General features: G+C 43.0%; 1 protein-coding gene across 1 annotated transcript in view; it reads right to left on the bottom strand.

Moving 5' to 3' along the window:
* Positions 1-9,184: 9,184 nt before the first annotated feature.
* FXN (frataxin) overlaps positions 9,185-23,839 on the bottom strand; it is a 40,223-nt gene continuing 25,568 nt past the window's right edge. The window contains exons 4-5 of the mRNA XM_056523050.1: positions 14,003-14,100; positions 9,185-9,533 (exon numbers count right to left, since the gene is read on the bottom strand). Of these exons, the coding sequence (XP_056379025.1) occupies positions 9,392-9,533; positions 14,003-14,100 (240 nt within the window). The 3' untranslated portion in view covers positions 9,185-9,391. The remainder of the gene's footprint in view (positions 9,534-14,002; positions 14,101-23,839) is intronic.

The raw sequence follows: 23,839 nt of genomic DNA, 5'->3' as shown, positions 1-23,839 counted from the left end.
CAGTGCAGACAGCAAGCGCTCTATTCTTTTCTATGGGAGTGCCGAAAAGACCCGAGTACAGCACTCAGGTCTTATCGGTGCTCCTATAGAAATGAACGGAGAGCATGCAGTCTATCGATAGACAACACGGGTTCCTCCCTGGAGGAGTAGGGGTCCCGTCCCAGAGACCTCCCCCATGATCAACCTGTGGATAAAAAATAAGAGTTTAACCCCTTATGGACCCAGGGCGTATGGGTACGCCCTGGCTCCTTGGTGCTTAAAGACCCAGGGTGTACTTGTACGCCCGTGGGAATTTTGGTCCCCGCCGTGCCGCCGCCCTGAGTCCGCTCCCGTTCTATAACATGGGGGCATGGCTATTAACCCTTTAGACGTGGCGTTCAAAGTTGATCGCCGCATCTTAAGTGAAAGTAAACTGCTGCCGGTTAGCTCAGGGGGCTGTTCGGGACCGCCGCGGTGAAATCGTGGCATCCCAAACAGCTGTAGGACACGAGGAGGGTCCCCCCCCCTTACCTGCCTCCTGGTGTCCGATCGTCGAAGGACCGCTCAGTGCCTGAGATCCAGACATGAGCAGTCAAGCAGCAGAATCATTGATCAATGGTTTCCTATGAGAAACCATTGATCAATGTAAAAGATCAGTGTGTGCAGTGTTATAGCCCCCTATGGGAGCTATAACATTGCAAAAATAAAAGTGAATAAAGATCATTTAACCCCTTCCCTAATAAAAGTTTTAATCTTTTCCCATTTAAAAAAAAAAAAAGTGTCAATGAAAAAAAAAGAAATAAACATATGTGGTAGCGCCATGTGCGGAAATGTCCGAATTATAAAAATATTCCGTTAATTAAACCGCACGGTCAATGGTGTATGCGCAAAAAAAATTCCAAAGTCCAAAATGGCATATTTTTGGTCATCATGAAAAGTCCGATCAATACAAACATGCTACCGCTAAAAACTTCAGATCACAGCACAAAAAATGAGCCCTCATATTGCCCCCTACGCGGAAAAATTAAAATGTTATAGGGGTCAGAAGTTGACAATTTTAAACGTATACATTTTCCTGCATGTAGTTATGATTTTTTTCAGAAGTAATACAAAATCAAACCTATATAAGTAGGGTATCATTTTAATTGTATGGACCTACATAATAAAGAAAAGGTGTAATTTTTTACTGAAAAATTTACTGTGTAGAAACGGGAGCCACCAAAAGTTACAAAATGGCATTTTTTCTTCAATTTTCTCGCACAATGAATTTTGTTTCCATTTCGCCGTAGATTTTTGGGTAATATGGCTAATGTCATTACAAAGTAGAATTGGTGACGCAAAAAATAAGCCATCATATGGATTTTTAGGTTCAAAATGTAAAGAATTAGGATTTTTTTTTAAAAGGTAAAAAACAAGAGTGCAAAAACTGAAAAACCCCGGGTCCTTAAGGGGTAAGGTAAAAATGGGCTGGGTCCTTAAAGGGGTTAAAGGAGTACTCCAGCAAAAATTTACTTATTTCTCCCCTCCACAGATTCCATGTCAGCAAACTATAGTTTTAGCAAGCTGCTGTGATATGTCAACTTTGTACAAGAAACAAGCAATTTTTCTAACTAATGTTTACAAATAGAAAATTATAGTTATAATTCACTAGATCAAAATCAGCTGACCTTTAAATAGTACAGAAAATCAGAAAACAATGTCCTGAATTTAGAAGCTTCTGCATGACATTATGTGAGACACCTGACAGTGTACATGTAGGCATGTGCAATGGTACCATGTTCACCTTTTAAAGCGATAATATGTTGGCACGAACCCCATGCAACCATCATATCACATAGGAAGTAGATGCAGGGATGTGGAATTCCTATCACCTGATGCCCGAGACATGCAGTTCCGGGTGCCGGGCAGGTGAATTCTTTCAGGTCCTTAGCCCTGCTTCGGGCAAGCAAGGCCGGACCTGAAAACCCCCGACAAGCACGGCGGCGCTCTGAGGGGTGTATGGAGCGGGCTTCTGATTCGAGCCCGCTCCATACTCTGCAGCCCCCAGCTGATTTCAGTAGCTGGGGACCACCGCTTATAGCCAGCATGCGGTGATCCCGATTGCCACGGCTGGCTATTAACCCTTTAGATCGCCGCTGTCAAAGCTGACAGCGGCGTCTAAAGGGACATGTGAAGGCTCCCTGGTGGGCTAGTGGGGTTGATCGAACCTCTATAGAGGTAGCCGGAGGGCTTACCTCTGCTTCCCTGGTGTCCGTGGATCTGTCATTCATAGAGCCTGGCTGGACTGGGCTCTATCAATGAATCGCAGAGCACACAGATCATTGGAGTTCTATGGACCTCCATTGATCTGTATGAGGAATCTAATGATTCCTCCTAAAAGTCCCCTAAGGGACTAATAAAGTGTTAAAAAAAATAAAAAAAAGTGTTTTAATAAAAGTTTAAAAGCCACACATTAACCCCTCCTATGTTAAAAGTTCAAATCACCCCCTTTTCCTATATAAAAACATATAAACATAATAAAAATAAACATATTTGGTATCGCTGCGTGCGTAATTGTACAAACTATTAAAATATAACATTATGTATCCTGTACGGTAAATTACATAAAAGAAAAAAAAAAGAAAAAAATCACAGAATTGCAATTTTTATAATATCCCAGAAAAAAAGCAACTAAGGGTCTATTCACACGTACAGTATTAGTATAGATTTGATGCACAGTATTTCAAGTCAGTTTACATTGAAATCTGCAGGAGAAAATCATGCGCATCAAATCTGCGCAGAATACTGTACGTGTGAATATACCCTAAAAAGTCAGATCAATACCAAAATGGTACCGATACAAAAAACGGATTATGGCGCAAACAAAATGAGCCCAAAATGAGGTAAAAAAAGGCAATAAAAAAAAATTCTGAAAAGTTCAGAATTTTTTTTTCAATTAGTCAAACATGACAGAAACTATAAAAATCTGGTATTGCTGTAATCAGGCAGCCTTAAGTATCAAAACAACATGTTAGCTCAACCACAAGGTAAATGGCGTAGAAAAGAAAACCACTAAATTCGCAAAATTATATTTGACGATTTCAATTTCACTTCACCAATATTTTTTTTGTTTCGGATTATAGTAGTTAGTTATGGCTATTATGGGGAGAGGAGGGAAAAAAACGAGTGTGTAAAAGCGAAAATTGGCCCGGGCAAGTGGATCATCTTGAAGGACAAGTAGATTTTGCTCCGTTTTAGTCCCGTGGACAAGTAGTTTTTTTTAAATAAACTTTCCACACCCCTGAGATGGCTTCTCTCAGGGGTGTGGAAAGTTTACCTTTATCCAGTGTAAAATTCTGTGGTATGTCAGCAACCCATGAGAATGGAATGCCAACATATACCACAGCCTGTCCCTGTTGGACCCATTTAGTACTATGTGTTGCACACAGACTTACATGGGCGAACATTGTGCAAATAACATGCTGACGCTAGGACCGCTCAGAAATGTGCCTTCTCTTCATAGACTGCAGTGCATTTCCGAGTGGATTCCGCTGAAACATTTTAATTCTTTCAGTGCACACCGGAATCGGAATTGCCATGGTGGAAACCTCTGCCTTGGAAATTCTGTTGTGTGCATGGTGCAGTAGAATCCCACTGTGAACAATGGGACTCTGCTGCAACAGAATTTTCAAGGGGAATTTTTCTGCCGGATTCTGTCTGGAAATTCTGTTGGGTAAACATGGCCTAAGAGAGACTACACTCTTTTATGAGCGTATACTATTTATTTGTGGGACCCAACAGCATGATCAACCAAGCTTTTGAGTCCCAATAATTTTTATTGCAACTGTGTCTGGATGGAGAATGCGTAGCTTTAAGTAGCAGGACCAGCACCATCAGGGGCTTGGAGGCAAGCAAGTAAATTTTTACATTTTTTTGTGTTTTACTGTTGCCCTTAGCACTTCTAAACAAACTTTTTTTTTTCTACATTAAAATTTTTTGGTATACTCCCTTTAACCTCTTAAGGACCAATGACGTTGTGGAACGTCATGGCACCCTGGGCTTTAAGGACCAATGACGTTCCACAACGTCATGGCGTTTTCCGGTCCCTGCCGCTCGCCGGGCAGAGATTGGAACCGGGTGCCTGCTGGAATGCTTCAGCAGGCATCCAGGGCAAACGCCGAGGGGGGCCATGTAGGCCCCCCATGTCGGCGATCACCGCAAATCGCAAGGGAAATCGCGATCTGCGGCGATACCGGGCTGATCGGGTCTCTGGGACCCGACCGCCCGGTAATTTTGCATGATCCCAGCTGTCAGACAGCCAGGACCATGCTGGAGCCAAGGAGCGAGGTGGCAAGCCTGCCACCTCCTCCGATCCCCTGCGATCCGTCGGTTAACTAACCGACCAATCGCAAGGGGGGGGCGGTTACTTCCTCCCGTCCTGCCCGGCCCCTTAAAATCCGGAGAGGACAGGAGGAAGAACGGAGGACGCGGCGGGGGACGGGGGAGTGCTGGGGACCGGCCCTGGTACTTACCTCGTCCCTGAAGACCCGGATCCCGGCGGTGGAGACGGCGGCAGCGGCGACAGGTGAGTTGATCTTCAGCTGCGGTCGGGCCCTTTACAGCAATGCACGTCGCCGTAAAGCGACATGCATTGCTGTAATGGGACCCTGTAAACTACAACTCCCAGCATGCCCAGACAGTCTGGGCATGCTGGGAGTTGCAGTTTTGCAACATCTGGAGGTCCACAGTTTGGAGACCACTGTGCCCTTCCAGATGTTGCAAAACTACACATCCTCAGCATGCCCTTACTGTCCAGGCATGCTGGGAGTTGTAGTTCTGTAACACTACAACTCCCAGCATGCCTGGACAGTTTTGGCATACTGGGAGTTGTAGTTTTGCAACATCTGGAAGGGCACAGATTGGGAACCACTGTATTAGTGGTCTGCAACCTGTAGTCCTCCACACTGGTTGGGAAACATTGTCTGTTTCCTAACTCAGTGTTTCCCAACTCGTGTGCCTCCAGCTGTTGCAAAACTATAACTATGAGCATGCACTGATGGACTGTGCATGCTGGGAGTTGTGGTTTTGCAACAGCTGGAGGCCCCCCCCCCCTCTGTGAATGTACAGGGTACATTCACATGGGCAGGGGGCTTACAGTGAGTTTGCGATGCAGCTAATTTTGCGCGGCAGCTCAAACTCGCAGCGGGAAACTCGCTGTAACCCCCCGCCCGTGTGACTGTACCCTAAAAACACTACACTAACACAAAATAAAATAAAAAGTAAAAAACACTACATATACACATACCCCTACACAGCCCCCCTCCCCTCCCCAATAAAAATTAAAAACGTCTGGTACGCCACTGTTTCCAAAATGGAGCCTCCAGCTGTTGCAGAACAACAACTCCCAGTATTGCCGGACAGCCGTTGACTGTCCAGGCATGCTGGGAGTTTTGCAACAGCTGGAGGCACCCTGTTTGGGAATCACTGACGTAGAATACCCCTATGTCCACCCCTATGCAAATCCCTAATTCAGGCCTCAAATGCGCATGGCGCTCTCACTTTGGAGCCCTGTCGTGTTTCAAGGCAACAGTTTAGGGTCACATATGGGGTATCGCCGTACTCGGGAGAAATTGCCTAACAAATTTTAGGGGGCTTTTCTCCTTTCACCCCTTATGAAAAGGTGAAGTTGGGGGTCTACACCAGCATGTTAGTGTAAAAAAAAAAAATTTTTTACACTAACATGCTGGTGTTGCCCCATACTTTTCATTTTGACAAGAGGTAAAAGGGAAAAACGCCCCCCAAAATTTATAATGCAATTTCTCCCGACTACGGAGATACCCCATATGTGGGCGCAAAGTGCTCTGGGGGTGCACAACAAGGCCCAGAAGGGAAAGTGCACCATGTACATTTGAGGTGATTTGCACAGGGCTGGCTGCACAGGGCACAGCGGTTTTGACAAACGCAAAAAAAAAAAAAAAAAAAACACATGTGACCCCATTTCGGAAACTACACCCCTCACGGAATGTAATGAGGGGTGCAGTGAGAATTTACACCCCACTGGTGTCTGACAGATCTTTGGAACAGTGGGCTGTGCAAATGAAAAATTTGGTACAGCCCACTGTTCCAAAGATCTGACAGACACCAGTGGGGGGTAAATGCTCACTGTACCCCTTGTTACGTTCCTCAAGGGGTCTAGTTTCCAAAATGGTATGCCATGTGGGGGTTATTTTGCTGTCCTGGCACCATAGGGGCTTCCTAAATGCGACATGCCCCCCGAGCAAAATTTGCTCTCAAAAAGCCAAATATGACTCCTTCTCTTCTGAGCATTGTAGTTCGCCCGTAGTGCACTTCAGGTCAACTTATGGGGTACCTCCATACTCAGAAGAGATGGGGTTACAAATTTTGGGGGGTACTTTCTGCTATTAACCCTTGCAAAAATGTGAAATTTTGGGGGGAAACACACATTTTAGTGAAATTTTTTAAATTTTTTTTTACATATGCAAAAGTCGTGAAACACCTGTGGGGTATTAAGGCTCACTTAATTCCTTATTACGTTCCTCAAGGGGTCTAGTTTCCAAAATGGTATGCCATGTGGGTATTTTTTCCTGTTCTGGCAACATAGGGGCTTCCTAAATGCAACATGCTCCCCAAAAACCATTTCAGAAAAACGTACTCTCCAAAATCCCCTCGTCGCTCCTTCGCTTCTGAGCCCTCTACTGCGCCCGCCGAACAATTTACATAGACATATGAGGTATGTGCTTACTCGAGAGAAATTAGGCTACAAATATAAGTATACATTTTCTCCTTTTACCCCTTGTAAAAATTCAAAAATTGGGTCTACAAGAACATGCAAGTGTAAAAAATGAAGATTGTGAATTTTCTCCTTCACTTTGCTGCTATTCCTGTGAAACACCTAACGGGTTAAAACGCTGACTGAATGTCATTTTGAATACTTTGGGGGGTGCAGTTTTTATAATGGGGTCATTTATGGGGTATTTCTAAGATGAAGACCCTTCAAATCCACTTCAAACCTGAACTGGTCCCTGAAAAATTGTGATTTTGGAAATTTTGTGAAAAATTGGAAAATTGCTGCTGAACTTTGAAGCCCTCTGGTGTCTTCCAAAAGTAAAAACTCGTAAATTTTATGATGCAAACATAAAGTAGACATATTGTATATGTGAATAAAAAAAAATTATTTGGAATATACATTTTCCTTACAAGCAGAGAGCTTCAAAGTTAGAAAAATGCTAAATTTTCAATTTTTTCATCAAATTTTGGAATTTTTCAACAAGAAATGATGCAAGTATCGACAACATTTTACCAATAACAAAGTAGAATATGTCACGAAAAAACAATCTCGGAATCAGAATGATAGGTAAAAGCGTCTTAGAGTTATTAATGCTTAAAGTGACAGTGGTCAGATGTTAAAAAAACGCTCTGGTCCTAAGGTGTAAAATGGCCTGGTCCTTAAGGGGTTAATGAATGTGGCTAAGGTAAAAACTTCAACAGTATATCAGTTTACCTTCCCAGACCAAGTATTCATAAAGAGGAGGGGGGGGGGGGGGGGGGGAGTTGTTTAGATACATAGAAATAGAGAGTTCAGTTTCTGGTCAATGTAAAATCTTCATTGCTGTATTGATTTATTTCTAAAAGCCAGTATGTCATTGACACATTTCAGATCCATGCAAGCGCCCTAAGTCATGGTTAAAAGCATAGTGATAAGTTTAAAAAACATTCAAAACCTTACTGACTCTTTTAAACAGATCAATAAAGCACTTATGATTCTATTTTTCCATGTTTCTGCCATACTGCCCCTTGGTCTGGAGGCTTTTCGTGCCCCCTTGTCTAGTAACTCTACTGAGGGCTGAACACAGCATTGCTGGCTTGTAGCGATGAGAAATCTAGTTCATTTCGGAGATTAGTTCATAGTAATCTATTCATGTAGTTTTTAACTCATTGTATATCTGGCTCTGGGATACTGCTGAGAAGTGATTGGAAACAAACAGTAGATCTAGTCTTATTACACAAAGGCACTAGTACTAGTTCTGTGGGTGAGCAACATTTTTTTTCTTTTTTTTAAGGGTACGGACCCACGTACCCCCTATGCTGTACAAAATGTGCTGCTACAGTGGGAAATACGCTGCGTAATCCCTGATCATCATACACACAGGGCTTTCCGGCGGCAGCCCTATGTGTGCAGTGAGTTTTTTAGGCGGGGCCGCGCTTCACAGTCACGTCAGTGTATGGGGCAGCCTCCAAAACTCGCTGCACACACAGGGCTGCTGCCGGAAAGCTCTGTGTGTATGGTGTTCGGGGATTACTCAGCTTATATCCTGCTGCAGCAGCAGATTTTACGCAGTGTAAAATATGCTGCGTAAGCGGTACATGGGACTGTACCCTAAATGACCACACATTTAATTAACATTTAAAAAACAATACACAATACAGCAAACTAGTGGAATAATAACCTGGAATTATTGGTGACAGACAGTATAGTACACCATTGCAAAAGATTTTAATAAGAATAAACAGAAGATATCTGGTGGACTGAACAGAGCTTCAGTATAACCTATACAGGGTGTCCTGAAGAGACTGATAGGTAAAGTATTGCGTGACTTGTGAACTACTAAACTAATAAGTTAGGTGAATGAATCATGGCCAAGTAGTACAATCAGATGTATACAACTAAGCACAGCAGCGCCACCTATAGTAGTTAGAGGTATTGACTGGTGAATTTGTATGGGAGCTCAAAAGCCAGTGGAGCAGCACGTAGCATGGGAAAGGGGAAAAAAGGGTGCAGAAGACCATGCCAGCAGCAAGACTGGACCTCTGAACTATCAGGAGTTATTTGATCATAAAGCAGGGGAGTTTAATTACACTCACAGACTCTCACATAAGCTGAAAGGCAGACCAGAGAAGACGACGTCGGGAGGATGGAGGCAGTTAGGGGACCTCCGTCCGCCATCTCGGATGATCAGACCCCCGCGATCTGATCATCCATACCAAGTGCTGCATTGCCACAGATGCTGTGATCAGTATTGATCACGGCATATGAGGTTTCATGGCGGGTCCCTGACTGCTGATAGCAGAAGACCTGCCGTGTAGGATGCTCGCATCATGTATAGGGCGTAAATGTACATCCTGGTGCGTTAAGTACCAGGGCACCAGGATGTACATTTACGTCCTATGTCATTAAGGGGTTAAGGGAACACTATCACATTGCTCAAATGATTAAATATAGTTTATAATAATAAACATTTCATTACAACACAGAGGAATTCAGCTGTAAAAAATGGGATTTAAACAAATGGCTATTTAGACCATGCCATAACGTCAGATGATTTTGTGATCGAGGTCACAAATAATAAAATGTATAGCTGTCCTTTATAAGAGGCCTTCACTTAATGGTCCACGAAAGTCTATAAACTGCCCATCAGGATGAATATACCAAGTGAGATAGGTCAAGTGTAGCATTCAGCGCAAGAGAAAGTTCTTGTTCCAAAATCTGATGAAGAGATCCACCATCATGTGAATACACCCAACTTTTTCCAGTCCAGTCATATCTTTTAGGTCCACTAAAAAAAGAAAAAGTATTCTAGTCAGAGATGGGTTTAAAAGTATTGGAAACATTTTGCAAAACCTTCAGTTAAGTATAAAAAATATCTAATAACTAGAACATATTTAACAAGTCAATTAACGTTTTCCAGTGTTCCCCTATTCTTCTCCAAATAATAGAGCCCATTTACTATTGAAAATGCTACAGAATTTTGGCCCAATTTGCACACAAAAATACTCACATTTATTTAAATGTTTTTAAACACGTTTTCTGTTGTCTGATAAGGTAAGAGTGAAGGTGCTTTTGGGATAAAGGAGCTTGGCTTAAATGTGTACCACACGTGAGCAAAATGGTGCCAGAATTTGGGCACACAATTTGGCTGCAACTACTTAGTGGTGTAAACTTTAAACTACACAACATAAATATGCACCAGATTTATCAAACAGCGTAAACCACAAGGTAAATCTGGTGCATTCTTAGACAGCAAAGCCTATGAAATCACAACACTTAAAGGGGTAATTTGCCCCTAGATATCTTTGGAAAGTAGCCCAGACATCCGGTACATGGAGCGAACTTCACTCCGTGCCAGAGGACAGGCGATGCAGGGAGGATACTAGTGACATTTTGGCCACGCCCGCTCAATGCAGGTCTATGGGAGGGGTTGCATTGAGGGTGTAGACTTGCATTGAGGGTGTGTGGCTGTGACATCACGAGCCTCCGGCGCTGCATCAGAGGCTGTAAACGAACCCCAGGTGCAGCAGGGAGATCATGGGGGTCCCCAGCAGCGGGACCCCTGCGATCAGACCTCTTATCCCCTATCCAAAGGATAGGTCTATAACGCGGGGTGACCCAGCTAATGAAAGCCGGGACCCTGGGCTAATAGTGTGCCGGACCGATCGTTGTGACGCGCGCTATTAACCCTTTAGACATGGCATTCAAAGCTGCTCGCCGCGTCTAAAGTAACAAAAATACACTCCCGGCAGCTTAGTCGGGCTGATCGGGAACATCGCGGTGAAATTGCGATGTCCTGATCAGCTAGACCGCGAGCAGAGGGTCCGTTACCTGCCTCTGGTGCGGTCGATCGGCGATTGATTGCTCCAAGCCTGAAATCCAGGCTTGGGCAATCAACTGCCGATAACACTGATCATTGCCATGTTAATGCATGGCAATGATCTGTGTAGAATATCAGTGTGTGCAGTGTTATAGCCCCTAGAGGGGGCTATAACATTGCAAAAAAACAAAAAGTGTATAAAAGAAGCTAATGAAGATCATTTAAACCCTTCTCTAATAAAAGAATCACCCCCTTTTCCCATTTAAAAAAACAATAAAAAAAAACTGTGTAAATAAACACGTGGTACCGCCACTTGCGGAGATGTCCGAACTATAAAAATATATTGTTAATTAAACTTTTCAGGATGTAAGGCGTATGCATACGCCCTGCATCCTGAGTCCTTAAGGATGTAGGGCGTATGCATAAGCCCGTGGGAATTCCGGTCCCCTCCGCTAGCCGGTTGGGGACCAGCACATCGACGAGGGGGGGTCCTGAGACCCATGTCGGCAATCGCAGAAAATCGCATGTCAATTCAGACATGCGATCTTCTGCTATTCCGGGCTCATCGGGTCTCTGGTGACCCGATCGCCTGGAAAATAGGGATTATCAGAGCTGTCAGTGAAAGTCCCGATCATCCTGAGGGATAGGAGCGAGATTGCAGTGCTGCGATTCTGACCAATGGCAGCGCACAACAGGGGGTTGCCATGGAAACCCCCCGCTCTGCCCACCCCTGGATGTCGGACAGAACGGGGTGAGAAGATGGCGGCGGGTACCTGAACAGAAGATGCCGTGGGGACTGCCGATCATCGTTGGAGACTGCGGAGATCAGCGGCGCAGGTAGGGAGGCAACGGGGGTGGGGATAAAGGAAGGGGGAAGTAAAGCGGTCTTTACTGCTGCCCTTCTAGTGGTTGCCAAACTGCAACTCCCAGCACAGTTTGGAGACCACTATTACAGTGGTGCCCAAATGGTGGCCCTCCAGATGTTGCCAAACTACAACTCTCAGCATGCCTAGACAGAATAATCGGTAAAAGCATCTTAGAGTTATTAATGCTTACAGTGACAGTGGTCAGAATTACAAAAAAGGGCTGCGTCCTTAAGGTGAAAATGATCTGCGTCCTTAAGGGGTTAAACCGCACGGTCAATGGTGTACGCGCAAAAATATTCCAAAGTCCAAAACAGCATATTTTTGGTCACTTTTTATTTCATTAAAAAATTTATAAAAAGCGATCAAAAAGTCTGATCAATACAAAAATGGTACAGCTAAAAACCTCAGATTACGCCGCAAAAAAATTGCCCTCATACCGCCCCATACGCGGAAAAATAAAAAAAAGTTATAGGGGTCAAAAAATGACAATTTTAAACATTCATTTTCGCGCATGTAGTTATGATTTTTTCCAGAAGTAAGACAAAATCAAACCTATATAAGTAGGGTATCATTTTAATCGTATGGACCTACAGAATAAAGAAAAGGCTTCAGCCTGGAAGCTGCCCTGAAGAATCTTTGTATGCACTGGTGTTTGGCTCACTGATTGTTGAAGATCCTGCTTAAAGCTGCCATGTCTCTTTATATAAAGTCCATTCACCAAGGTCTACTTGCTGGTGACTGAGACAGTCAGCCACACAGTTGATCTTGCCTTTTGAATGGACAGATGAGAAGAAAATCAATGTTCTATGGCAAAGAGAAAATACAGCTTGTCAGTTCTTTCCTTGGCAGCCTGCAAGTTTGTCTTGAGAACTTTGGGCAGGCTCCCAGACTTCTTCCTGTAGTAAGAGGAATCATTTCTTATGATTTTCAACCACTGACCCTGAAGAAGATTCTTACTTGGGCTTTAGCTGCTATGATGCCTTTGTTTAGACTTGATTTGAGGCTAGAGTCTGTTCTCGTAGAGGCTTAGAATGAAATTTGCTTTAGGGTACAGCTGGAAAGCAGAAAGTCATTATTTTTTATATCGACATTGCTTCTCTTATAATGTTTTTTTGTAACACTGCAAATCTTCTCCCTGACATTCTCTCTTCTGGTGAAAGGAACATAGCTTGCTATCTCGATAGTGGACCTCCAGGACCAGGTTTGACTTTTCTGTATTTAGAATTTAACACTAGACTTTTAAAGTACAATGTATGGTATACTGGATCTGGGAGCTTAGAAATTGAGAGGAACTTGCTGCCATCAGAAAATCATTCAAATATGGTAGAACTAAGAACTTGAATCTTAAAGGGCACAAACATTTCTGATATTCCCCATGGCAGAGCCATAAATTCACAGTGATTGAAATATGATATTACTGCATTTGCTGTATAAGTTGTCTCCATTTCGAATCTTTGGTGTACAATGGAACAGGTTAAGTATTTGAAGTTTATAATAAAACAAAAGATCAGATTTGGCTTCTGTACCAGGAATAAAGAACAATGACCTTGTCTGTTGTAGGGAACAGGAATTACAGCTACCAGATCCAACAGATTTGAGACACTTTCATTATACAAGGTCCTCCACTTACAATGGCCTCAACATACGATAATTTCAACATAAAATGGTCTTTTCTGAACCATTGTAACTTGAAACCAGACTCAACATATAATGCTACAGACAGTCCAGATCTGCAAAACATGTCAATGGCTGGAAAAACCAACCAATCATTAAGGACATTTCACTGGTAAAACACCTGTATTACTGAAGTGCATGGACTGACTGGTGTCTGGTAGCGCCCCCCAAAGTACAGGGTGGTACTACATGTTCTGTACTACTCATTACATGTGCCAGGGTTTGCTGCTCCTTTAATAACCAGGTGAGGGCAGCTCCATTTTACTTTTTCAAGAAACTTTGTTACTGTACAGCACCCTGAAGAAGTTCCTGTCCTCTCCATAGACCAGTGTTTCCCAACCAGGGTGCCTGCAGATGTTGCAGATCTACAACTCCCAGCATGCCTGGACAGACTTTGGTAGCCTTTGGCTGTCCAGGCATGCTGGGAGTTGTAGTTTTTCAACACCTGGAGGCACCCTGGTTGGGAAACACTGACATAGACAATGATTTACAGTTTTCAGCAACTCTTTCTTACTTTAATACGTAAGGACTTGCATTATTTGTATTAGTAATCTACAATTTTTTCTTTAATCCTCTTATTTTTGGATGACATTTTGGGGCTTCAGAACCAATTGCCAGTTTTCCTTACAGTTATGGTCTCAACATACGATGGTTTCCTGGAACCAATTAATATTGAAACTTGAGGAACCACCATAATCTTTTCTGTGCAAGAGTAGATTGATGTGAGCAGGAATCTTGCAGGATAATGGGGAAAAAATGTTATCTGTATTTTTCTTTCAGGACTTTGTGATGATTCTTTACTAATCTCCATGGCTTTCCCCTGTATTTTTAATCATCAAAGATCATAAGAAATGGCATCTTTACAAGAGACAGTCATCTAAATGTAGCTGTCCTTACCTTGTGGGGGAAGACAACCAGATCTGTCTATTTGGAGTCTGTTTATTGATTACATAAGTTCCAATGTTTCCTCCAACTTTAACTGTTAGAACTCCATTCTGGAAATGTAAGAAATAAATGAAAAACTGGGATTAGAATTCCAATAGTGTCAACAGAGACATCTTGTTGGATATTACGAAGAACAATCTACAGCCAATGCCTCAACCATTTTCACTACTCAAACTTAAAGGGAACCAATCATACGATTTTACCCTATATAACGCTTGGCAAAGCGTAATATAGGGTAAAATCTTTATTTTCACCATTCCCGGAGGACGCTCCTGCCCCCAGGGATGGTGAAGATATGAAGTTATAAACTATTCACCGCCGCCGCCGTAAGTAGTCACCTGGGCGGGGAGCTTGATTGATGGGCAGCATCATCACTCTGCTCCCTCTGTTCAGTGAGCGGAACAATGACGCGGCCCATCAATCAAGCGGAGGGGGCGTCGATGCGGGCCGAAGAACGGGAGTAGGTGAGAAGAGCTCCCCGCCCAGGTGACTACTTACGGCGGCGGCGGCGACTAGTTTATAACTTCATATCTTCACCATCCCTGGGGGCAGGAGCATCCCCCGGGGATGGTGAGGACAACAATTTTACCCTATATAACGCTTTGCCAAGCATTATATAGGGTAAAATCTGATGATTGGTTCCCTTTAAATGATATTGAATAGCTTACTTTGAATGTACAAAGTTCATATTGGTGAAGTATGTAAATTGTACAACTAGTTTTCGGAACAAAAAGCTCTACAGATCAAACCCGTTTTGCACTGCTAAGAAAGATTTCTGCTGCCAGTGGCTTGAATAGTATGTTCGATATTCAGAAGTCTCTCAGCAGTTTCATAAGAGTTCCATTGCTTTTACCTCCTTGGGGAGACTGCCAATCTGGAATAGGGAGTTATATAGGCCAGATAATGCTCATTGGGAAAAAGTATTCAAATTAGCTCCTCTTCAGAAGGAAGAAAGCTGGCCATCAAGTTCCCTCTAATGGCAGTAACTACAAGGTAAGTCTATGTTAGAGCCATAAAAAAAAAAAAGTCTTAAAACATTACTGGGGAATACCGCATAACTTTTCAAGGGAGCCCCTTGCCTGACCTATAAGGGTATGTTCACACTACGGATAATGAACAGAATCTCCGCGAGTGGAGATTCCATTCTGGCCACCGCCGCAATACTTCAGCGGTAGGACCGCGTGGCACTGCGCCGTCACCATTGACGGATATGCAGTGTTCGCGGACTTCTGCGCAAAGAATGAACATGTTCTTTCTTTGCGCGGAACAATTTCAGAGGCGGAATTGTCCGCCGCTGAAATTCTGCAATGTGAACGTGTCTCACGGAAGACCCATTCACACTGATGTTTATGTTCACAGCACGTAATTCCGTTCGCGGCATTCCACTCACAGAATTCAGCGGGAATTACGTAGTGTGAACATACCCTAAGACTCTCTATTCCAGGTTGGTGGTATCCCCAAGGAGATACATTAAAGGCCTTTCTATCCAGAAACCCACCACCCTGCTCAATACTGACAAGAGACACTTACCCTACAACAGCTGTGTTCTCTTACTTTTGAAGGAGCATCTGGTTTGACTGATAATCCCTAGGTCATGTTGTACATTTCATTTATGGGTAAGACATTTATAAAAGGTAGCTACTCCCAATAGGTATCAATAGAGGACTAGCTTTGATGTGATCTTCTCATCTCTCTTTTTAGCTGATGCACAGCAAACAATGCACTGATCTGTACCTTAAACAGGGTTATAAATGTACCGGGGCAAAAATAAATAAATAAAAGTTAAGTAATAAGTGTCCAGAAAGACAAAACTCCACACAATAATGTTTTTAATGTATTAAAAAAAAAGTGCATACATGCCACTAAAATTACTGACTATAGTTAATCAAATATGTTACCATGAAGTACTGTGCTTAAAGGAAATAAGAATGAATCCAGATCTTAAGTTATAATACAATGGTTTCTCTGTTACAAGCTCGCCCCAAGGATATTCATTTGAATTAATGCTGGGCTTCTATCCTGTGACTAAAGAGAGACACTCCTTCCTGTACACGGTGTTCCTATTTAGAAACAGTATGTACATTCTTGGTTCTACACCACAAAAGTCACAGGTTTTATTTTTAAAAATTGAATTCCCCATCAGAATATAATAAAAAGCAGGTTTTTAAAGGGGTTATCCCCTTTTTGGTACACACCTGGCAGACAGTAATGATCATGCTTAGGAAGGATCTGCGCTTGTCTTGGTGCTAAATGGCTATGTCATGACATTACCATAACACTGTGGCTAGCTTTTTGTGAACTTGTATTTACTGTTTGACTTTTCTTTTTTTGACTACAAATCCCACAATTCCATTTCCCTCCCTCCCACACATCAGCCACCCCACCATTTGAAACAAAAGACCTGTGGTTTTCAATTAGGGTGCCTACAGCTGTTGCATTAGTTGCAGATTGATCTCTCTCTCACCAAGCGATCCCTCCACCCATTGAAGCAGACAGGCTCCCTGTCACCAGCTGACTAGTGAGTCAGTTCTCGGCCACATTGCAAGCTGGGAAAAATCTGAGACAACAGTCATTTTGTATGCTGTAAAAAATAAATATTGGAGTGAAAATCACATAAGAATTGTGAGAAAACCGTCACACACAGGTACAGACACTATATTATGAACAACACTAACTTTACCATCCCCTGTAGCATAGTCAAATAAAAAAAATCCTGGAATAACCCTTTAATTCTAGGTGTTTTTTATTGTTATTTAAGGTAATGTCACTTTTTATGTTAATGTAACTATTCATTCCAAGTTTTCCCGGTGGCCACTTCTTTTCTCCTTTTCTCCAGATTTTTCTGTTAAGATTTGTAAGCAGCGCACTAAATTAACAGATGTCTAGGCGAAGGTTCGAGAAAATGGTTACAAGTATGCCGTGCTGCTTGCACTATTTCTCCCGTTACTATGGCCCGTCACAAAATAACGGCCGGTATTAATAATGGGTGATAACGGGTTAAAATGGCTATTAGAAAAAACCCATAGACTATAATGGGATTTTCTGACGGCGTCAGGGATTTTCTAACGGCTGTTTAACGGACGATTTTCAAGATTTTTATGACGGACGTTTATAACGGAGGTATTTTTATAGTGTGAAAGGGGCCTTAGTGGGAGCTTTTCTTTAGCTAGTTTAGCTTTAGGATAGGACATATCTAGCTCTGCATTCCTTTTGTTTAGTGTTAGACAGGGAGTTACAATCGGAATTGTTTGACTGCACTATTGTTTTGTTCTGTGTGCCCTATTTGTTTTTTGTCCATGATATGCCTGTGTGTGCCTTCTATCCCCACCCTTCTTCCATTTGGCTGTCTGACATTTGTAAGGAAGTACTCTAATGGTCCTAAGCTGGAATGTCTGGGGCCTTTATTCTAAAATGTTAGCTGGCTCTCAGTTTTGGCCCTTAAAAGGTGTATTCCAGTGTTTTTTTTATTATTTTTTTTATTTGATCATGCTACAGGGGCTGTAAAGTTAGTGTAGTTCATAATATAATGCCTGTACCTGTGTGTGATAGTGGTCTCACAATTCTTATGTGATCTTTGCCACAATGTTTTTTTTTTTTTTTTTTTTTTTTAAGAGCATACAAAAAGAGTGTCCTTTCAGGTTTTCCCAGGTTGCAGTGCGGCCCGAGACATTACATCACTAGTCAGGTGATGACATGAATTTAATCTGCTTCAATGGGTGGAGCGATAGCTGGCTAGTAAGGAGATCATTCTGCAGTGAATTGTAGGCTGGAGGCACCCTGGTTAGAAAACAATGGTCTAGTGTTCCCAGCAAAGCATGGAAGGCAGCACACCTGTGCTTCAATGGGTGGGGTGGCTGATGTGTGGGAGGGAGAAAAGGGACCTAACACAAACAAGGTATAGCCACAGCGTTATGGTAATCTCACAACATAGCCATTTAGCCCCAAGACAAGCACAGATTCTTCCTAAGCATGTCCATTATTGTCTGGCAGGTGAGTATGAAAATCACCTTATGGTGAATAACCCCTTTAACAGAGCTTGGATTGCTAGGGGTTATTATGCCTCTTATTGTAATTCCTCTAGAGGGCTCTCTGTACCAGTCTCAAAATCACTCCACCTTGAGGTCACTCAGGTCACTTGCAATAATTATGGTATATTTTCGCTTTTCTTTAGTGTCCGTCTCTATGCCTATACCTTTTATTTTGCCTCTTGCAGTTATAAATGGTTAAACTTGCCCCCTTTCCCTGTCCGGTTTATAGGGAACTTTAACACTGTGCCTGATGCGGTCATTAACAGTGTTCATCCTGCCCCTTATCCCCTTACTGCGTAATGTTCAGCTATGGGCTTGTAGGATGTCTGGTGTTGGAAATATCAGTTGGAGCCCAGATTATTTCTCTGTTCATAAAACCTGCTCATGGATAGACTTAGCTCTAGCTACTTCTGACTTTTAACCCATGGTACATCTCTGCCCTGGTTCCTTCATTGTGCCTCGGCCCATTCTCTTCTTCTAGGTTATCGTTCATGCACCCTGGGGTGGCTGGCATCCAAAGCCCATGATAGCTACTGTGAGCATAATAGTACTCCATATGACTCTTGGTACAATGGGATTTGTACAAGGCCACAGTTCGAGGGGCTTCTTTTAGGACAGGGAGTTTGCTTTTAATCATCAGGTGCGGCTTGCAGTGGCAGCAGTTCTCAAAGATTCCATTCTGGAGACCGATTGGGCTTTGGCTAATGCGCAGAGGGCCCTTTTAATCATGCATAAGCAAGGGGTACAGAAAAAAAACTTGCAGACAAGGAGGCAGCCTATTTTGAATTAAGGGATAAGAATAGTAGCCTTTTTAGTGTCCCATGCTAGAGCGAGAGCTCCAGAGAGCCAAAGATCCATGCGTAACGAAGAAGTATCTCTGCTCACAGAGGGGCCTGAGGACACAAGATCTCAACGAGATCTGTAGATCAGATTCCCAGGAAAGAAGGTGACGGCTGGTCCGGGAGGCGGCGGCGGAGGGAGATCAACAAGGAATGATCAACAAGGAATACATAATAGATAGAACATGCTGAAGGGAGCTTGAGGGAGGGAAGAAAGATTAAGGGATATTTGAGCGGTTCTCCACAGGCCCAAGGGTCGTGGATCTGTTTGGGCAGACAGGTCAGATTGCGACAGCCAGCCCTGAGACGAAAGGAACATTGATACTCTGCTCCTCCTGGACCCAATCCAGGCACAGAACACAGGATCTTCCACACTCAGGGCAAAAGCCGGGTGAGTTACCTAACACTGGAGTCATAGGAGAACAAATGGAGAGTATGTGTGGTCAAACTTAAGAGCGTGAGCACGTAGCCAGGGTCGGACCTATAGTTGGATGTGCACATAAAGCATAAACATCAGACGGGGAGCACCATGGGAGGCCAGAAAGAGGAAAAGGGGTAAAGGACTGCTAGAAGGACAGCTCTTTTTAAACAGCCAGGCTTCCCATCCCAGATAAACTTGTTTTGCAGGGATACAAAAGATTGGAAAAAGGCATGGGGATTCGGACTGGAAGACATTGGAACAGAAATAGAAATTGTAGGAGATCGTCATTTTGAAAATCACACATGTACCGAACCAGGTGAACGTGCCACGTGACCATTTCGCAAAACTGGTCCTGTTGTGACCAATTCGCACAAAGCTTGATCTTAAAGTTGGAAAGGCGGGAGAACTGATCAAATTCCCGCAGCAACAACGGGAGTGATATATGGGGGTTGGTGAGGAAGAAGAGCAGATCATCTACATAAGCCGCCATCTTGTGCATGGACCCCCAACTGGGGTGCAAGTAACATCCACATTCGCCCTGACCCAGTAGAGTTGTGGTTCCAACAGGAGTCCCTGGCCAAGCGAGAAGAGTAAAGAGATCGGATCCAACTTCGGAATCCCGAGCAGATGCCTAAAAATTAAAGGGTTTCCTCCATTAAGGTCCAATTAACCCTATCAAATGCCTTCTCTGCGCCAGTAAATAACAACATGGCAGAGAGGCTAGAGGTTTTAGTCAGGTGGATAAGGTTAATGGCCTTTACAGTGTTGTACTGTGCTTCCCTGCTGGGCATATAACCAGCCTGGTCCGAGTGAACGACACCCCCTAAGAGACCTGCCAACCAAGTAGCAAGAATTTTAGATAACAGTATGAGGTCCTTGTTGAGGAGGGAAATTTGGCGGAAGCTGGGACAGAGAGAGGCATCTTTCCCCTCCTTAGGGATTACTGTGGCATTGGGAGGGAGCGTTGCACCCTGGGACAGAGCATTGTAGGCCAGTAGAAAGTGAGGTGAGAAGAGGGACCCAAAGCTTTTGTAATATTGTAGAGAAAAGCCATCCGAGCCTGGCACCTTCCCTGTCTACGTACATTTGATCGCTGTGGCTAATTCTTCCGTACAGGGTGACTCAAGGGACTGTGCGTCCTCTTCCCTGAGTCGCAGCAGGCTGTAGTCCGAGACATAAGATCTAATTCTATCTAGGTAACCCTGACTCGCAGTGCCTGAATTAGAGGTATCAATGAAATAAAGATCCGAGTATAAATCTCTAAAGGCCTCTGCAATATCAGAGAAGAGGTGCACAGTAGTATGGGACCTGGTGCAGATAGACGGGATGTAGGAACAGGTCTGTTGAGCATGAACTGCTCTACCCAAGGTCCGACTCGGCTTGTTGCCAAATTCATTAAAATGTCTCCGACACTTAGAGAGAGTAGCCTTGGCCACTTGGTCCTTTAACCCCTTAAAAAGTACCTGTGACCAAATAAACTTTTATAAACTAACTCAGGCTATGTTCCCTAACTACTCCTAACACTCCTCCCACCCTTTAAAAAAAAATTCAGAGCTTTAAAAAGCTCTGTATCATACCTTTATTCTTGCTCACATAGTGCAATCTTCTGTGAGCTCTGTGCAGCTTTCAGTGAGGATCTGTGCAGATGTCAATCAAGCTCAGTGCAGAGAAACACTTCCTGAGTTTGATCTCTTGCCAGGTAAGAAGGAGACCAAACACCCTGTATTAATTGTGGCAGGGAACAGAACAGAGCCACCTAGTGGCCATATTTCTATTATATTTTAAACATATTTATGTTGATAATTTTAAAAGCAAGTGAATGGGATAGTGTCTGCCAATTAAACAAGGACCACTATATTAACCCTTTGCCCCAAATGGACTTTCATTAACGTCCATCTGCGGCTCCCGAGGTATGACGCGCGCTCAGCAGGTTAGAGCGCATCATACCCGGTGGGTCCTGGTTGCTATAAGCAACCAGGACCCATGGCTAATGCCAGACATCGCCGATCGGGCTGATGTCCGGCATTAACCCTTTAGACGCGGCGATCAAAATTGATTGATGCATCTAAAATGAAAGTGAACATTGCCGGTTAGCTCAGTGTTGTTGTTCGGGACCGCCGCGGTGAAATTTCACCGTGGTGTCCCGAAGAGCATACAGGACGCAACATAACTACATGCAGGAAAATGCATATGTTTAAAATTGTCATTTTCTGACCCCCTATAACATTTATATTTTTCCACGGATGAGGTGGTATGAGGGCTCATTTTTTGCGCCGTCATCTGAAGTTTTTAGCGGTACCATTTTTATATTGATCAGACTTTTTGATCACTTTTTATTCATTTTTTCATGATATAAAAAGTGACCAAAATACGCTATTTTGGAGCATACGCCATTGACCGTGCGGTTTAATTAACTATATATTTTTATAGATCCCTACCTGCCTCCTTGCTGTCTGACCGCCGAATGACTGCTTCGTGCCTGAGATCCAGGCAGGAGCAGTCAAGTGGCAGAAACACTGATCAATGCTAGGCTACAGCATAGCATTGAACAGTATGAGAGATCAATGTAATGCATGTCATAGTCCCCTATGGGGACTATAACATTGCAAAAAAAAAAAGTGAAAAAAATAATAAAAATAAAGTAAAATAAAGATCATTTAACCCCTCCCAAAATAAAAGTTTGAATCACCCCCCTTTTCCCATTTAAAAAAAATGAAATTGTGTAAATAAAAATAAAAATGTGGTATCGCCGTGTAAGTAAATGTCCGAACTATAAAAATATACAGTTAATTAAACTGCACGGTCAATGCGTATTTTTGGTCTCTTTTTATATCATTAAAAAATGAATAAAAAGCGATCAAAAAGTCTGATCAATATAAAAATGGTACCGCTAAAAACTTCAGATGACGGCGCAAAAAATGAACCCTCATACCACCCCATCCGTGGAAACATAAACGTTATAGGGGGTCAGAGGATGACAATTTTAAACATATAAATATTCCTGCATGTACGGTAGTTATGGGTTTTTCCAGAAGTCCATTTTAATCGTATGGACCTACATAATAAAGATAAAGTGTCATTTTTACCGAAAAATGTACTGCATAGAAACGGAAGCCCCCAACATTTACTAAATGGTATTTTTTCTTCAATTGTGTTGCAAAATTTTTTTTTTGGGGGGGTTTTGCCGTAGATTTTTGGGTAAAATGACTGATGACAAAGTAGAATTGGTGGCGCAAAAAATAAGCCATCATATGGATTTTTAGGTGCAAAATTGAAAAGGTTATGATTTTTAAAAGGTAAGGAGGAAACAATGAAAGTGCAAAAACGGAAAAACGCTCGGTCCTTAAGGGGTTAAAAGTTTTATTTGGTGACAGGTACTCTAAGGGTATGTTCACACTGAGGAATTGGGGCGGAAATCACACTGAAGATTTCCACCCCAAAATACAGGTTTTTTTTCTGCTCAGAATTAGCAGCGATTTTGCGCGGAAAAATGCAGGTTTCATGCGGAGGAGGAGAAGAGGAGGAGTATCAAGAGTGGGAAGAAGAGTGGGAGGAGTTCCAGCGGCCATTTCCACAGACTGATTTTCAGGGGCGTTTTCACTCATTTTTGGTGAAAATGTAGCATTTTTCTCAGAGAGAGATTATTCACAGACTCTTAATACAGTCACAGAATCAGAAATGAGAACCTCAAAATGGCTGCTGAATAAAAAGTGGGTGGAGAGTGGGCGTAATATATGTATTTTTTTTATTCATAAATACTCCTCTTTTTTTTTTTCATGCGGGAATTCCACGCAAATTCGGCGTGGAAATGCTTCTGACTGAATAAATAACATTGATCTCTATGGGAGAACGACGCTGCTTCCGCCTGAAAGAAAGAACGTTTTCTTTCTTCACGCGGAACATACTTCCTCGTCAGAATTCTGCTTAAGGAAATTCCTCAGTGTGAACTGAGGGGCAGAAATTCTGTACAACTCTATGGGGGTTTTCACTGCTGAATGATTTGGAGAGGAAAAAAAGTGAGCAGAAATAGGCTAGGTTCAGACTACGGAATCTCCGGGCAGAAAATTTCAGCCCGGAGATTCCGAGTGCGGCCAGCGCCGGCTGAATCAGTCGGTGCTAGGACCGCGCGGACACTGCAGTCTCCAATAGACTGCAATGTGTTCCGTGCAGATTTCTGCCTGAAGAAAGAGCACCGCCTTTCTTCAGGCGGAAATTTACAAGCGGATTGTCCGTTCACAAATGCCGCTTCACAAATTCCGAAGTGTGAATTTGTGAACGGAAAATCATTCACTTCACTATACATTTTAGAAAGCGGAATTTCCGCCTGCAATTTCAAAGCAAAATTGCAGGCGGAAATTCTGTAGTTTGAACCTAGCCTTACTCGTGGAAATTCCTCTCCAATTCCTCAGTATGAACATACCCTAAGGGTTTTTCCATTTTTTGCACTTTAGTTTTTTCCTCTTCACCAATCATAACGTTTTTAGTTTTCCACCTACAGACC

The sequence above is a fragment of the Hyla sarda genome, chromosome 1 (assembly GCF_029499605.1).
Source record: "Hyla sarda isolate aHylSar1 chromosome 1, aHylSar1.hap1, whole genome shotgun sequence".
NCBI lineage: Eukaryota > Metazoa > Chordata > Amphibia > Anura > Hylidae > Hyla > Hyla sarda.
This window is presented reverse-complemented; position numbering and strand designations above follow the sequence as displayed.